At 47.1% G+C, this 18,265-nt stretch overlaps 1 protein-coding gene across 1 annotated transcript in view; it reads left to right on the top strand.

The window, feature by feature from the left end:
* Positions 1 to 18,265, top strand: part of LOC147726772 (general transcription factor IIH subunit 2) — a 358,867-nt gene that overhangs the window by 313,619 nt on the left and 26,983 nt on the right. Inside the window, exon 15 of the mRNA XM_086960819.1 lies at positions 15,892 to 15,931. Within this exon, the coding sequence (XP_086816945.1) occupies positions 15,892 to 15,931 (40 nt within the window). The remainder of the gene's footprint in view (positions 1 to 15,891; positions 15,932 to 18,265) is intronic.

Below are 18,265 nucleotides of genomic sequence, written 5' to 3'. Positions count from 1 at the left end.
CAAAGTAAAGATTAAATTTAGTTGTGAATATGGGTGATCCCTGTGAAAACCTGAATGGGGAAAACCTTGTGGAACAAGTACAGAGATGCTGGTACCAATAAGACTAAAACATTTGTTGGGGTTTTCATCCACTTAGGACAAAAGAGTGGGGTGATCCACTGTGTCGAAAGCTATTGGGAAGAGTTCGAGATACGTTTATCTATGAAGAGTCATTGTGAGGCAGGTAGAGCTTGTGGAGACTGTAGCTCTTTGCTGTTCCACCTAGAAGCCGCAGGTGCAAATGAGGATACAGTTTAACCTCCACCATGCAGAGAGTGTACTCAAAGTGGGAGGTTAGATCTTTGGGACGCACAGATTTGTAATGTTAGATAATTAGGAGGTTCTGCTATCCATTGTAGATGCTAGACATATGAGATGTAGTTTCACCTGAAAAACCACCAGAGTTTACACTTAGGTGGGTATACACACATCATGGGACATGGTGCTTACCTAAAAAAAACACCAAACATTTACTAATGTATATTAATTAGTGACAAGTGATATGTGTGAATCCTTGTAAGATTCAGCCTCCCTTAAAACCGCAGTGAGAACCGTGCACATGCAGGAGAGATTAGTTCCATTTGTGGACAGTATTGCTTCCTAATTCCGACCAGAGTTCTATGATGGTCATCACCATCAATTTGTAAAGTGCATACACCCTTCAAATGGACATCCATGCACTAAAGATAAAGAGTCTGAGATGTTGGTAATAGAGGCAAGGGGCTAGAAGACAAAGGTTTTACTCAAATTTCCTCATTTGAAAGACATACTGTAGAGGCTCAGGAGAGTTCTTAAACCAGATTCACATGCACAAAAGGAACAACCTCCCTCTTGGTGCAACCTATGAAAGACGCATCTTTCTAAAAACTCACCAGATATGACAGAGTCTATAATGTCCTCTTAAGAGAGAAGGGTGTCGCCCAAGAAAGATGCAGCTTCCAACTAGTGAACCATTAGCCATTAAAGATTAAAGGTCTGTGATGTCCACTGAGGAGGTGTGACCCCTGGGAAATGTAGCATCCTTAAACATAGACCCTGTTGGGCCCATTCGAGAAGTATAATGCAGATTTGTCCATCCAAGAGAGAGGGAAGGGAAACGCAAAGGGTTTCCAACTAGACAACTTCCCTAGATTAGAGATTTGTGAGGTCCAATTAAGAGCTGATACCTGTAGAAGAGGAAGCTTCCTCTAAAAAGAAACTAATTATGAAAACTATAGGGTTAACCTAGGAAGTGCAACAAGGAGATAGAACCTAACAACCTAAAGTCACACATAGCTTTGAACCACAAAACTGCTTCTGATTATAAACTGAGATGCAATTAACACCTTGCGTGTTCGTGACGGAACCATTCCGTCATGAGCCACGGTGGGGCTGTGCTGGTGACGGAATGGTTCCGTCATGGCCCGGCCGCCGCGCTTGCGCTGAGCGTTCCATTGAGCGGGCGGGACGGTGACAGAACCATTCCGTCACAAGCACAGCCCCACCGCGGCTCGTGACGGAGTGGTTCCGTCACGAGCATGGTGGCGCCCCGCGGCCCCCCCTGCCCCCTAGCGCCTCAGCGGAATTACTGCCGCGGCCAAGGGGTTAAAGGGGAAGTAGAAGACATTGGAATTCCCAGCTTCATCACATTAATCAACCGAATACAAATATTGCGCTCACCCACTGCGGGTTAAGAGAGTGGATTACGGTGTGAGCTCAAAAGCAGCAAGTGGACTGTACCAGGTCTTAGAAGGCCAAAACATGGACGTTGCCTTTTTTCTCTCCATTTTTCACCGTAAGTCGCAGAGCGTTGAATGGATAGCACATGTGGCCAATTGTATCACTTGTAGGTGTGGATTGGAAGAGGTGAGCAAAATGGGTAAATTTTTTTTCCCCGGAAATTTCATGGTTGTTGTAATAGATACTCCTGCGGTTAGCTGTGGGATGAAGAAAGGAAAAATCCATGAGGGTAAGTAGTTCTGACTTAAGTGTTATGGATACAAACCCTTACAAGTGCAAATGAGGACTACACAAACCTGCAGTGCAAGTACAGTGCACCTGTGGGTGATGCAATTGTTAACAGGCAGATATGGAGCAATATCTCTGGGCAGGATGTCAGGCTGACTGAATGTGATTTGATGGTCACCAATGAAGGCTCTTGCAAGAAGGTGGGCGTTTCACAAAATATGTCCCTAGCTAGGGGAAGGACGGGCAGAGACCTGTAACTTGACCCTGAAATTGGATGGGACTGGGAGTGATGAGGTGGGTGAAGGCCAGGGCACAGAAAACACTTCAAAGAAAAAGCAGCTAAGCATAAACTCTATCACAGTGGTACAATCCCTTATAATGCAACCACAATAACTTATTAAAACTAAGCACACATTATGTGCTATTGAGGGCCAGACCTTTGTCTGAGGATGGTGTAAGCTGTCTTTCTTTACTAATGTACAGTAAAAAAAAATCAAGTATACATACCCCCTTAATGTAAGTGTGCTGAGTGTAATATGTTATTTGGGTCCATTGTTGAAAGATATGAGATGCATAATGGCCCACTGTAGGCTTTGGCTATTGTATGTCTTCCAATACATACACACTAACCTCAGCTGATGCCAAGGGTGGGAACCAGAGGCTCTCGGCTTAGGGGCAAACCAGCCTCCACTCTACTATGAATCCACCAAAGAAGTCTGCCCCTAGATTGTGTTCCTAAAGGTATCTACAGAGTTAGGGCGAGATGCGTTGCCAATGGGGGCATCTCATATAAAGTTACGGACTGGCCTCACACACCACCCGGTGTCATGCTTCATCATCGGCTGTCCTCGCCCTCTAAAAACTTGGTTTGATAGAGGGCGGGCATACACCTGGAGACAGGGAGGCACTTCTAAATCTAAGTGATGGCTGTGTGGGGAGTGGAAAAGTGTATTAAAAACCATTACCCTTGCCCATATCCTAGGTTTATTCAGGGATCAAAGGTATGGTAGTTAAAAGAAGTGGTTGGTGATATGGGACATTAATCTCCCTTCACCTTGTTATAAAGGGTCGACATGTTTATGCTAAAGTGTCCCCTAAGGGTACGCAGCATTCTTCAGGACCAAAGGGGAGGTTATTACCTAGAGGTCCACTTCCCGGCACCTAGTGTCAGAAAAATTGACCTGCTACTAATGTGTGAAGGGGCTGTGAATTACAAGTACCCCTCTTGGTGTAGTAACCTAATGAGTGACTCTGTAGAAGAAGGTTACAAAAAAGAAAAGAAGCATACACACCAAAGTGTGAGTATGAATACAACAAGTCCACTGTACCATCCATGCAGCACCATACCTGTTCGAGGCATGTGGGCTGCTGAATTCATATCTGTGCATAGATCGCCGCCTAGTGTTGGGTCAGGATGATTGCACATTGTTGTCCTGGAAGAGTCTTCGAAGTAACACGAGATAGGTGGCTCCTCCCCTGGACTACAGTGCGCATGGGCATCCTCTCCATCCTCAGATTGTTTTTTCCGCCATTGGGTTCGGATGTTACTATCTTAGCTCAAGTTAGGAAAACTTTCTACAAAGCCAAAAGGCTTTCGATAGCGTTGGTATCGTTTCGTTCGGTATCGGTGCCTTTGCTTAGAGGACATTGAGGACTCAACAGGTTTTTTCTTTCCACACTCTACCCGATCTTAGATCTGAAATGGAAAGAAGTCCATTCAAGGGGTGTCCCCTTTGCAATGCAAAATACCCGCACATCGATGTCCACCCGGTGTGCAACAAGTGCCTGTCCCCAGACCATAACAAAGCCAACTGTATGGCCTGTTCCCCTGTTCAGGTCGAAGAAAACCCTCAAAATTCGACACGGGGCTCGATTGGAGTCGAAGAAGTCAGCGCCTGTTCCCGTGAACATCTTCGGGACCAAAGACGAGGAGGTCGTTGATCTGGAGGATCAGGAACACTGCTCCGATCTGGCTTCTGGCCATGACTCCGAGTATGATGCTGAAGACGAGGTGGTACAAGACGAAGACGAGACCGTCGTCGATGAGGTAGGAGACGACGTGGAGGCCCTTGGGGCCGTAGAAGATAGCTCGGGCGAAGAGCTAGGCCAACCTGGCTACACGGGGCCGAAGATAACGCACTCAATAAGGCTCAGGTCGAGGGATCGCCACTAGGCCTTACCCAAGATCCACAATCTTGTTCTACAGCCCCGCATAAAGGCCCGGCTTCGAACATTTCTAAAGAGCCTGCGGTTTCAAAACCGCCATCGGTCGATACAAAGAAATCGAAACCGACAGCATCTTTGCAGAAACCGAAAGTGCTTGTGCCTCTCGTCGGCTCCAAGGTTTCAAACCCCTCGGAGCCGAAGAAAAAGAAAATGGCCGTCGATGCCGGAGAACTCAAGAAGGTCGTCGAGCCAATGGTTGGGGCGCCGAAGACCAAGGTCAAGGCCGTCGACCCATCGAAGCAGACGCCGAATGGTGTCGATTCGCACAAAAGGCTCGAACCGAAAGACTGGATCGATCCTCGGTCGAAGCCTACGGACAAGTCGAAGACTGGCTCCGAGGACCCTGTCGAGTCGACGAGACCCAGTCCGTTCATAGCCAAAGAAGTGTCGGAGTCGCTCCAACGCATCAAGGATAAGGCTACATCGGTCGGACCGAAGAAGGCCCCGACGCCGAAGCTGGTCGGACAAGTTCAGACCGCGTCGACACCTATCAAGTTTGGGTTACCACCCTCTGTGCGTCTGAAGATGTTAGAGCCGAAACAATCTATCGGCGCCACTAAACATGTGTCGACGGAAATGTAGGCTACGGAAGAGCCTGAAGACCAAGAGCCCACACAATTCATCGACTCGGAAACTGGGAGACTTTCCATATACAAACGAAAGTTAATGCCAGAGACTCCCATGGAATCATATAGGATTCCCTTGAAGAAAACTTCTCCAGCTCTTGTGGAACCCCTCCATCACTATGGACAGGAACCTCAAAATGTTTCCCCAACATACTCAGATGTGGAGACCGGGGATAATGACAATGAGGATGACCTCTATCATGTGGACACTGATCCTGATGATCAAGACCAACAATGGACGGACCCTGCTGACTCAAGGGATCCGCAGACTGGCCCGGACACTCATGTGTACAGTGTGAAAACGTCTGAAAACTGAGGACACAACTGCTTTTAACGCCCTTATTGAGAGGACAGCCAGTAATCATGACGTCGAGCTACATGCTGACCCTGTGGACGAAGACTTTCTGGTCGACACTTTTTCAACTTCAGAAAGGGCAGTCAAAACCCTACCCATGCTCAAAGGGGTCCTCAAGCATGCTGCTGACATTTTTAAAGATACCACTAGGGCCAGGGTGTTAAACCCAAGGATTGAGAAGAAATATCGTCCGGCCCCTGTGGACCCTCCTTATATAAAGGGACAGTTGCCATTGGATTAATTGGTTGTTTCTAATGCACGTAAGAGAGCAAACTCCCAGACTACAGGTGATGCTCCTCCTCCTGACAGAGTCGAAGGTTATGGAAACTTCAGGAAAAAGAGTAGCTGCGCAGGCGGCTAACATCTGGCGCATTGCCAACACTCAGGCACTCTTGGCCAGATATGACAGGTCAAGTCACGTCAAGTCAATAAATTTATATAGCGCGCTACATACCCAGAGGGTCTCAAGGCGCTTGAAGAGGGGTGGGGAATTACTTGTCAAATATCCACGTTTTAAGTTGCTTTCTGAATGCTAGGTGGTTCTGAGTAAGGCGAAGGTGAGTGGGAAGTGAGTTCCAGGTTTTAGCTGCCAGGTAGGAGAAGGATCTACCTCCCATGGTTGTTTTGTTGATGCGAGGTACAGTGGCAAGGGCTTGGTTGGAGGATCGTAATTGGCGGGAGGGGGTGTAGAAGGACAGTCGTGTGTTGAGGCATTCGGGTCCGATTTCGTAGAGTGCTTTGTGTTCGTGGGTTAGGAGCCGGAAAGTAATCCTCTTATTGACGGGGAGCCAGTGGAGGTTTTTCAGGTGACCAGAGATGTGTTCTTTACGCGGGATGTCTAATATGAGCCTGGCTGAAGCGTTCTGGATGCGTTGGAGTTTTTTCTGGAGTTTTGCGGTGGTACCGGCGTAGAGGGTGTTTCCGTAGTCCAGTCGGCTCGTGACCAGAGCGTGGGTGACTGTTTTTCCAGTTTCAGTGGGGATCCAGCGAAATGTTTTTTTGAGCATGCGCAGAATGTTGAAGCAAGATGAAGAAACGGCGTTGATTTGTCTGTTCATCGAGAGTGAGGAATCCAGGATGACGCCTAGGTTACGTGCGTGGTCCGTCGGGATGGGTGCTTTTCCAAGGGCCTCTGGCCACCAAGAGTCATCCCAGGCGGAGGGGGAGGTGCCTAGGATGAGGACTTCTGTTTTGTCTGAGTTCAGTTTCAGACGGCTGTGCTTCATCCATTTGGCTACTTCTTTCATTCCTTCATGCAGGTTGGTTTTGGCAGTGTTAGGGTCTCTGGTGAGTGATAGGATCAGTTGAGTGTCGTCGGCGTAGGAGATGATGTTGAGGTTGTGTTGGCGTGCGATGGTCGCGAGGGGGCTCATGTATACGTTGAAGAGGATGGGGCTGAGTGACGATCCTTGTGGCACGCCGCAGATGACTTCAGTGGCCTCTGACTTGAATGGTGGGAGGCGGACTCTCTGGGTTCTTCCGGCAAGGAACGAGGTGATCCAATCCAGCGCTTTTCCTTGGATTCCGACGTTTCTGAGGCGTTGTAAAAGGGTGCTATGACAGACCGTGTCGAAGGCTGCGGAGAGGTCGAGGAGGATGAGGGCGACTGTGTCTCCATTGTCCAGTAGAGTTCGAATGTCGTCTGTTGCTGCGATGAGGGCGGTTTCAGTGCTGTGCTTGGCTCGGAAGCCGGATTGTGAGGAGTCGAGGGATTTGTTGGTTTCGAGGAATGCAGCGAGCTGGTTGTTGACCGCTTTCTCAATGACTTTGGCAGGGAATGGAAGGAGTGAGATAGGGCGGTAGTTTTTGAGTTCGGTGGGGTCGGCAGTGGGTTTCTTCAGGAGGGCGCTGAGTTCGGCATGTTTCCAGCTTTCCGGGAAGGTTGCGGAGTTGAGGGAGCAGTTGATGACGTCTCGGAGGTGCGGTGCTATAATGGAGTCTGCTTTGTTGAAGATGTGGTGAGGGCATGGGTCTGTGGGGGATCTTGAGTGGATAGAGTTCATCAGACGGATGGTGTCTTCAGTGGAGATTGGCTTCCAGTCATTGATGATGTTCAGGGGTGGTGGGGGTCCTGCAGGGGGTTGGGTGGGCTGGTCTACGGGTCGGTTGTCGAAGCTGTTGTGGATGTCTGCAATTTTGTTGTGGAAGAATGAGGCTAGGGAGTCGCAGAGGGCTTGAGAGGGGGTGATGTCGTTGGAGTTGGCTGCAGGGTTGGTAAATTCTTTGACAATGTTGAATAGTTCCTTGCTGTTGTGGGCGTTGTTATCTAGTCGGTCCTTGAAAGCGGCTTTCTTGGCATTCCGGATCAGTTGGTGGTGTATGCGGGTGGCGTTTTTGAAGGCGTCTTTGGTGCTGGTGGTTGGGTCTTTTTTCCAGGCCTTCTCAAGGGAGCGACAGAGTTTCTTGGATTTCTTAAGATCATCGTTGAACCAGGAGGCCTTCTTGCTGCCTAGTTTGATTTGTCGTTTTTTCAGTGGTGCTAGGATGTCAGCGCTGTTGGATAACCATTGGGTGAGGTTGGTGGCTGCTTGGTCAGGGTTTGAGGAGTGGGCTGGGGGGATTTGAAGAAGCGATGAGGAGATCTGGTCGATGGTGATTTTGTTCCAGTTTCTTTGCAGAGTGAGTTGGGGGTGGTTGTTGGATGTGGGCTTGTTGAAGGTAAAGTGAACGCAGCTGTGGTCAGTCCAAAGGAGAGCTGAGGTGTGGCTGAAGGAGACATGTTTGCTGGAGGTGAAGATAGGGTCGAGTGTGTGACCTGCGATGTGGGTGGGGGTAGTGACAAGTTGTTTAAGTCCGAGGTTGGCGAGGTTGTCCAAAAGGGTGGTGGTGTTGCGGTCGTTGTTCTTTTCAAGGTGAAAGTTGAGGTCTCCCAAAAGGATGTAATCCTCGGAGGGGAGCGCGTGTGGAGTGATGAAGTCCGTGATGTCTTCACTAAATTGTGCGCGGGGTCCTGGTGGCCTGTAAAAGAGGGTGCCTCTGAGTGCGGTCTTGGGGTCGATGTGGATCTGGAAGTGAAGGTGTTCAGAGTTGGCGAGATTGACGTCTGAGCTGGTTGAGATGCGGATGGATTTCTTATGAACGATAGCGCATTATGATACCACATTATGATACCTTTGAGACACTATTGCAACACCTACCTGATCAGTACAAGGAGGGGGCAGAGCTACTCATCCAGGAGGGGTAACTCATAACCAATGCTTCTATCAAGTGCGCTCTAGACGCAGCTGACACTGCAGCCAGGGCCATCAACACTAGTGTTATGCTAAGACGACACGCCTGGTTGAGGATTTCAGGATTCAAACCTGAAATTCAAACTTCTATCCTCAATCAGCCAGTTAACTCAGACTTCTTATTCGGACCTGAGGTTGACACCACCCTTGAGAAACTTAAAAAGGACACAGAGACTGCAAAGTCTATGGGGGCTCTGCAGTCACAGCAGTTTCGGGGTGGCTCCTTTCATCGCTCCAGTACTAGAGGCCCCTCAAGAGGCCAGTCAACGCAACAAACACAATACAATAAGGAAGGTACACAATCCACCTACAATAGGAACAACCGGGGTGGATATCGGGGAAACAACATCAAGGGCAGAGGGGGGGACTACAACAGTTCCTGCCGGTCTGGAAATCCATCACCACAGACAGGTGGGTGAGAGACATTGTACAGTACGGGTATTGTCTGGAATTAACGTCCACTCCACCCAACATCCCACCAAGACACCGTCCTATAGCCGCAGAGCACTTACACTTATTGCAGCAGGAGGTCGTCAGCATGCTGCAAAAAGGGGCCATAGAGCTCGTGCCTGTAGAAGACCAAGGGTCAGGGGTGTACTCTCTCTACTTTCTAATACCCAAAAAGGACGGGTCTCTCAGACCTATACTGGACCTCAGGCCTCATAAACAGTTACATTCTGTCAGAGCATTTTCATATGCTCACCTTGCAACAGGTTCTGCCGTTACTCAGTCAGGGAGACTTCCTCGCAACGCTTGATCTAAAAGATGCGTATTTCCATATACCCATACACCCATCACACAGACAGTATCTCAGGTTCACTATTCAACATCAACATTATCAGTTCAAAGTCCTCCCTTTCGGAGTAACGACAGCACCCAGGGTGTTCACAAAGTGCCTGGCAACAGTAGCAGCATACCTCAGGAGACAGCACATACATGTCTACCCTTATCTGGACGACTGGCTTATTGAAGCAAAGTCGGCCCAGCAGTGTGCCAGCAACATGTCCCACACCATTCATCTTCTTCACAGTCTGGGATTCTCACTGAATTATCTGAAGTCACACCTTCAGCCGCCCAAGTGCGACAGTACCTGGATGCGACAGAATCAGGCTCAAGGACAGTTAAAAGACCTAGTGTTGGTGAGCGGTCGGGCATTCAACTCTCTGCCTTGGTGGAACCCACGAAACCTTTGCAAGGGCCGACTGTTCCAAGAGCCTGTTCCACAAATTGTACTGACGGCGGACGCGTCTCTCCAGGGATGGGGAGCTCATGTACTCCACTACACGGTGCAGGGACTATGGACAGCAAAGCAAAAGAAGATGCACATCAACCTTCTGGAACTGATGGCAATCTTCATGGCGATGAAAGCTTTCAAGGTACACTTGTGCAACAAGGCCGTGTTGATCCGGACGGACAACATGACTGCCATGTACTACATACAGAAGCAGGGAGGAACGCACTCTCCACAGATGTCTCATCTGGCTCAGAGCATGTGGAAGTGGGCCATTCAAAGGAACATCTTCCTCATGGCGGAACACCTCCCTGGCAAAGACAACCAGATGGCGGATCTGCTCAGCAGACACAGCCACCAGATGCACGAGTGGGAGATACATCCATCAGTACTCCAACCGTACTTCCAGCAGTGGGGTCATCCCCAGATAGACCTGTTCGCCACAAGGGAAAACGCAAAATGCCAAAGCTTCGCAAGCAGGTTCCCACACCAACAGTCGCAGGGCAATGCGATATGGATGAACTGGTCAGGCAAATTTGCGTACGCTTTTCCCCCAGCACCTTTGATACCGCTGGTGGCACGCAAACTACGGCAACACTCGATGACCCTCATCCTGGTTGCTCCAATGTGGGCACGCCAACCATGGTACACCACGTTTCTAGAACTATCCGTGGTACTGCATCAAAGGCTACGCCTCACACCGAGGCTTTTGACGCAGAGCCATGGAGACATTCAGCATCCAGATCCGCAACAGCTCAACCTGGCGATCTGGCTCCTGAAGTCCTAGAATTTGGCTACCTCAACTTGCCGCCGGAATGTATGAATATCATCGAGGAGGCAAGACGGCCCACAACCAGAGCATGCTATGCGGCTAAATGGAAAAGGTTTGTCATATATTGTACCAACAATGACATTAACCCACTGGATGCATCTATTCAAAACATTATCTGTTATTTGTTGCATTTATACAGATGTAATCTAGCGTACAGTTCCATTCGTGTACATTTATCCGCTATAGCAGTCTATCTTCAGAACAGGCAGCACCTCTCATTATTCAGAGTGCCTGCCATTAAAGCTTTTCTGGAAGGACTTAAAAGAGTGATCCCTCCCAGACACCCACCGTCACCAGTGTGGAACCCGAATGTGGTCCTCACCAGATTGATGGGACCACCTTTTGAACCTCTACACTCTTGTGAGATTCAATTTCTGACCTGGAAAGTTGCTTTCCTAGTGGCCATTACCTCCCTGAGGAGAGTTAGTTAACTCCAGGCACTAACCATTCAAGAGCCATTCATCCAGGTCCACGCAAATAGGGTGGTATTACGCACCAACCCTACATTTATGCCTAAGGTGATTTCGCAGTTCCACATGAACCAGACCATAGAACTGCCAGTTTTCTTTCCTAATCCGGAAAATGTCGCGGAGAGATCCCTACACACGTTAGATGTCAAAAGGGCTCTAATGTACTATATAGACATAAAAAGGATTTCAGAAAAACAAAACTGCTTTTTGTTGCCTTTTCTCCACAACACAAAGGCAACCCCATTTCCAAAGCAGGGATAGCCCGGTGGATCGTTAAATGTATACAGATTTGCTATGCTAAGGCTAAACGCACACTAACCATTCCACCACGAGCACACTCCACACGTACGTTAGGAGCGTCCATGGCTTTCCTGGTGAATATTCCTTTAGAAGAGATATGTAAGGCAGCCACTTGGTCCACCACACATACATTTACGAAACACTACTGCGTAGATGTGCATTCTAAACAGCAGGCAGCTGTAGGACAGGCTGTTCTCAAAACTCTTTTTCAGACTGCTGCAGCTGGCACGGGCAGCCGCCGCTAACAGGAGGGACTGCTATGTAATCTATGCACAGATATGAATTCAGCAGCCCACATGCCTCGAACCATTTCTTTGCAGCATCATTTAGTAAAATGTGTTGATGCATGCTAGTATTTACCAAAAATATTCATTTTGGAAAATCAGTGTAACCAGTTTCAATAAGGTTATGGGAAACCTAAAAATAAACTAGCATTGCCAAAGCCAGTAGGTCTGAAATTGGTGGTCAGCTTTTTAGTTGTGGCAATGCGTGACTTGTTTTGGCATGGTTTTTGTAAAACCTTATTGATGTGAGATCTGCCGGGCCCTCACCATTATAACAAACATTGGCAAAAGCAAAAATTGTTTTTGGTCGAAAAAAAGCACGCACTGTCACATTAGTTATTGGCGCTGAACAAAACTACTTGTGTGCCGATATGCTCCTTGTGAAAGGTGCAGAATGCGGTCACTCACAATGAAGCCAGCCGATACAGAGAGAGAGAGAGAGACAATTTTAATAAACACAAAAGGTCATGGTTAACACCAGACTAAATTAGTGGCCCAATTATTAAAGAGTCTCAGAAGTGCACCCGTGTTATATGTCCTTGAAATAAGTGCAGCTATATGGCTTTTGTAAATTCACAAGAATTTACAGTAGTAGAGCAAGAAATTGTACTCCTAGAAAATATTTGTAAACTGAATTTTAGCATGAGCAAATATGCATGTGTACATTTGCTCATGCGAAAACCTGATTGTTTGCAAGTTCATTTTCCCTCCAACCACTGTTTCCCCAACTCTGGAAGAAGGTTTACACTCTCCATTATCAGGAGTAAATTTCCAACATTTCTTAGTATGGGGAAATATTAGAGAAGAGTTGCTGAACACCCTTAAAACATGCAAGTTAGTAGGTTTGCACAGACTCAAAAGGGCATTCCAACCCTGGAACTATTGCTCACCACTTCCTTCAGTCCCAGTATGTAGATCTACCGGAACATGGCAACATAAAGGGATTGCTAGAATTCAAATACTACTATGGTATGAGCCCTGGCATAATCCAAGAGGCTATATAAGAGCTCTATATGATGAGATTGCTGCCATAATTTGTCACCGAACTACATGGCACCAAAGGGACTAGTGGATTTTGTTACAGGACAAGTAGATTTATGAAGCAACCTGCCCCATGGACAAGTAGATATTTTAGTAAATTCCACACCCCTGCATACTATTACTATCTATCTTCAGTACTTCCAGCAGCTTTCTCTTAGGCGTCCTCTCGGTCTCCCCATCGATGGAAACTGATGCGAAGGCTGGGGTTATATATACTGAGTTCAATTGGGTAATTGGTTCAGGTAATGAGCGGTAATTGGAGAGCACAGGTGTGTTTCCTGTGTCCTCCTAGAAGGTGCCTGGCTGCCTGGGGGAGGGCGTATCCTGATGGCTGCGTTTTCATTGGTCTGTGTGCAAAAAAGGGTAAAGGCTCTGTTCCGCGCATGCCTGGTCTGTTTTAAGCTCCGCCGAAACTTCTCTGTCTTTTAAAAGAGTTCAGAAGTATGGGAAACACACTGACCTTATCTGCTGGTGCGGGCCAAGGTATATTCAGTACAGTTATTGTTCTTGCAATCACTCGGAAATACATGGGAAATCAGCTCCCGAGCGAGAAGTGTGGTAGCTTTACGCATGCGTGCTGATGTGTGCGGGGATCTGTAGCCTGACAGGATGTTAGCGTAGGCGCACTGTGTCAAAACTGGCAGATTTGGCCTATCACACTATAAAACTGAGCGAGGAGGCGCTCGGATTCAACAAATTAATTTTTTCAGATGGAGAAAAAAAACCTCAAGGTATCGTTATGTTATGACAAAGTGTTTGAGCACCCAAGTAATTAGCTATGTTTGACGGATTATAATACCATGTTGTACATTGTGGTATTACGCGATGAGGAGTTCAGTGTGAACCGTTCAAAATGTCCCATTAATTCATGGTATTCTTAGGGGCCCAGCTCGGTTTTTTGGGGGTGGTTGTTTAAGTATGTGTCTTCCTTCCAAAATTGGTCAGGTATAAGGGGTATATGGGCAACTTAGCACTCCTTGGTATGATGTTATGCTGTTCAGGTAGCCATTTGCAGCCAAGGGATCTCGTCGTTAAGGCTCTTCTTCCCGCTGCGAAGTCTGAACACCCACCGTTGTTCTCTGAGGTGTAACTGTCTGGCAGTGTCGGGCTTCTGTTTGTTCACAACCTCCAGTACAACCCATTTAAGGTCCTTTACATTGTGACCGTTGTCAGTAAAATGTGTTGTGAGCCTTGTGTTTGTCTTCCTGCACCATATTGTGCTGCAGTGTTCACTCACACGCACCTTCACTTTCCTGGTGGTCATGCCGACATATTGTAAGTTGCACGGGCATGCCATTAGATACACCACACACTCCATGTTGCAGTTGCTGAAGTTTTTTAATTTCCAGGGGTTGCCTGTGCCAATATCGACTTCCTTTAAGGTAGCGGTAAGTGGGCAGTACACACAATTCCCACATGGGTAGTGACCCACTGGTTTAGGTTGGCTCCACAGGGTCATTTGACTTTCAGTAGGTTCTTGATTAACTTTAGAGTGAACCAAGTTGTCCCTAAGGTTCATGCTACATTTGTATGCGAAAAGACAGGGGGGGGCTCCCACTTTGGACATCCGCTATTAAGGATTGACCATTTTTTCCGGATGATGTTTTGGATTTTCTTAGACACGGGTATGTATGTTGTCACACATACGATGCGGTCACTCTGTTCTTTCGGTGTTGTTTCAAGGAGCACATCCCTGTTGTTTTTCCTTGCACTCTTTTTCGCTTGTCTGACCATTTTCTTGGGGTAATGTCTCTCAAGGAGTTTATTCTCCGGTTCTTCCGCCTGTACTTGGAAGGTGGCAAGCTCAGAACAATTCCTTCGAATTCTAAGGAATTGTCCCACAGGTAGGTTTTCACAAAGAGACCTCGGATGGTAGCTCTTGAACAGGAGGAGTCTGTTCCGGTCTGTTGCTTTAACATGGACTTTGGTGGAGAGCCCTTCTGTTGATAAGGTGATGTCGAGATCCAGAAAAACCGCATGGTTTTTATCAATGGTATGTGTAAAACCGAAGTGGGGGTCTTTGCTGTTGACCCATTCCACAAATTGCATTGCATCCTCCTCACTCCCCTCCCAGAAAATCTAATCTATGTATCGTTTCCAGGTCTTCATCTGAGGGATTGAAGGCGTTGGAGGGGTTGAAGATGTAATCTTCTTCAAATTGAAGAACATAAAGGCATGCCATGCTCGGCGCAAAAGTGCTGCCCATGGATGTACCCCTTACTTGATGGTATAAAGTGTCCTTAAACTCAAAGAAGTTCTCTGTAAGCGCTATTTCAGCGCATTCCATAATGAAGTAGATGGGTGTAATGTATGCCCAATTCTGTTCTTGTAGGATACATTCCACTACCTCTAGGGTGCGTCTTTGAGGGATGCTCGTTAGAGTGCTTCGATGTCCATAGTTATGAACATGTCTGTGTTGATGTTTGTTTTCATGTCTCTGAGGTGACACAGTACATCTTTAGTATCTCTCAGGTATGACTGTGATCTTTGTACAATTGGTTTCAAGAACCAGTCACAGAACTGAGAGAGGGGTTCCAATGCCGATCCTATCCCCGAAACTATTGGTCTCCCTGGTGGTGGTATTCTGTTTTTGTGAATTTTGAGGAGTTTGTAGAATCTGGATGTCCTTGGGTCTGTATTCACCAGGAAATCAGCCTCATGTTTGGTTATCCAGTCATGGGTCTCTGCTTCGGTGACCATTGTTTTAATCTTGTTCATGATCCGTGGAGTCGGGTCCACTCAGTGTATCTCGTAGCTCGTGGCATCTGCCAAGAAGCGTAAGCAATCCTCTTTGTACAAGGTGTAGTCCATCAGGACTATGGCACCCCCCTTGTCCGCCGGCTTGATAACCAGCTGGCGATGACCAGCGCGCGGTTGTCCTTCAATTGGTCAAGGGCTGTCCTCTCCTCTCGGGTCATATTCTGAAAACCCCTGGTGTTGAAGTCGATTTTTTCCATTTCAGTGAGGACTGCTTGTTCAAAGGCCAGGACGTTGCAAGAGATGTTTTGGGTTGGGCGGGGCGGGGGGGGGGAGAAAGTCTTCCCACCCCACACACACTCACTGGTGATGATGACACACAGAATATTGCTCTTTGAGAATTTGTGCATGATCACATCTAAATGGGGGTATTTGGATGACATATGATATATGCGCTCCCTAACTACATTGCAGTTTGGTCCACTATGAATATATAGAGAAATATATTTAGAGAAAAAAATACACTGTTTAGGTATTTTCAATGTATTTTAAATGTGATCTACAGTGCCCTGCAGAACTCGCTGACAATCACTCCCCCTTTTTCGTTTTCTAGTTTCTGCGAAGCCTGTCAGGGAGAACTAAAGGATCAGAATGTAAGTATTTTCCTTAAATGTCTTATGTTATTTTAATATTGCAACTATTCAGTTATGTATATATGAATAACAAAATAGAAAAAATAAAATAACTTACTGCCCATTACTTTCCGTACCTAAAGTTCTCAAATAAAATGTACTTTTAAATGTACCCGAGAAATTATGACTATCGTTAACTACAATTATTGAGATTTTGCTAAAACATTTTGGTGATATTAGATGACTCTTTGGTTATTTGTAATAAATGCAGAAAAGTTGTTACTATGGGTATCTTAGTTTACTTGTTACCTTTGCCATTTGAGTTCTCTAAATGCTACTTGGTTAATTTGTATACTAATCAATTTACATCAAGAAAAGTTAAAAAAATTAATATGATAATAAAGCAATAACACCTGGCATTTAAGAAGCTAGGGAAGCAATTCTTTTATTTTGTTAATGTTGTTGTATCTCTAGGCTTTCTGGTTGGATTGAAGCTAAAACACCTCATCCATTTATGTTATGATGAATACGTCTAACCACAGATTCCTTCCCTTAGCAAATACTCCAGGCGCCAGACTGAATCTGGAGGTTTTTTCATAGAAGTGCCCCTAGTGGCATCATGCGGCTCCGCATTGGCTCCATACCACCCCAGAATTGAAGGAGAGCTGCATATAGGCGCCACCCTGGGCGCTGAAGTCAGTTCCATTCTTTCTGCACCTTCCTGTGTGGATCGAGATCCCCCCCCCCCTCCCCTCTCCCCCCCCACCAAACTTTTTGGTTTTCCTACAACTTCCAAACTTTCTCAGCGTGCTAAGGTTCAATGTTCCCAATAAAAACAGCCGGTTTGAAGGCATGCTGCAACTGCAGTAAGCAGATATCGGTCACGGACCAGCACAAGTGTGTCTTTGATGCCAGGGTTCAAGGCACAACTCTGAAGTCATCTAACAAGTGCTCCCTCGTGTACCAGAAGTCAATCTGAGACCAAGAGATGTAGGTATGTCCCCTAACGTAAAAAGATGTGGCCTTCGCATAGATCCTGCTCCAAGTCATGAGCCTATACTCTTCCTGGGGACGCTCCTGTGATTGATCCATTTCTGCTTGAAGTCCTCATGTAAGTCCAAGTTAAAGCCCAAACATTAGGATAAGAAATTGAAGCAGGACTCAACCTCATGCCCTCCACTCTGACTCCAAAGAGAACAGGTTAATCTCGAGCTATCAAGGTCACAAGCCATGTAACCAATTCCTCAGTTGTTTTAAAAAACTTTATTTAGCATTTTGAGCAAAAAACAAAGCAATTCACTGAGCCCGATGGCAGGGCGACTCGGTTGCATAAACAGAAGAAGTCACAGTTGTCCTAACATTTGCACAATAGGTCATGCGTGAACATCACAATCTATAAGTTTCATAGTCCTGGCCCATGATAATCACAAATGATACTGCTCAGCTAACACCCCTCCCCCTTATCCTGCCCTCCAAACCCATGCCACTCCAGCCCATCGCTGCAGGCAAACACACAGTTGGAACAAAGAAATTGCCTACATTCAGAACAACGCATTAGCCCACCCCTGTCGGTTCTAGCCCTTGCTCATGTTATGTGGAGTGCTCCTGCTGCTGGATAGCAAGATAGGCCTTGAAGGGGCCCCATATGTCCCTGGGTCTGGAGGCTGGAAGGACTGTGCATAATGTTATCTTCTCCTGGAGCAGGAAGCCAAACTTTGGAGCCAGGACTGCACTGTAGGGGCCCTTCTCCCAACCCAGTGTATCGCCACCTCTCTCTTTGCCAAAAGCAAGGCGATAGCTGTAAACCGCCTGAACTTTATGGGGAATTGTACCACGTATACCAGGAGAGCAATCTCGGGCAGGGGATTAATTTGTACCTGTATAATCTTGCTGAGCATGTGGTGAACCCCCATCCAGAATATATGAATCCGTGGGCAATTCCAGTCCACGTGAGCGAAGTCAGCCTGGGGGGATTGGCACCGTTGACATTGGTGTGACCTATTAGGGTCAATATTGTGCGCCCTAAGTGGGGTGACGTACACTCGGCGTGAGAACTTAAAATGAATCAACCTATGCCTGCTGTTAATAGATACTGTTTTAGTCTCCAGACAACATCAGATAATGGGTTACCTAAGTCCACCCCCCAGGCCCCCTGCACCCTGGTATTGTCTAATGCAATCAGATCCACACCCGCCCTATAAAGTTGCGAAATCAAATGTACTTCTCTGCTGCTGTCGATCACCATTGTCCGAGGAGAAAAGGATGGGGGCTCCAAAGGGAAATCAGGAAGCCGTACCTGCAATGCAGCCCCAAGCCTAGCAAGCACAAACCTATCCATAAACGAAGCATCCGGAA

This window comes from Lissotriton vulgaris, chromosome 3_1 (genome assembly GCF_964263255.1).
Source record: "Lissotriton vulgaris chromosome 3_1, aLisVul1.2, whole genome shotgun sequence".
NCBI lineage: Eukaryota > Metazoa > Chordata > Amphibia > Caudata > Salamandridae > Lissotriton > Lissotriton vulgaris.
The sequence above is the reverse complement of the archived record's forward strand: the minus strand, read 5'-3'. Positions and strand labels throughout refer to the sequence as shown.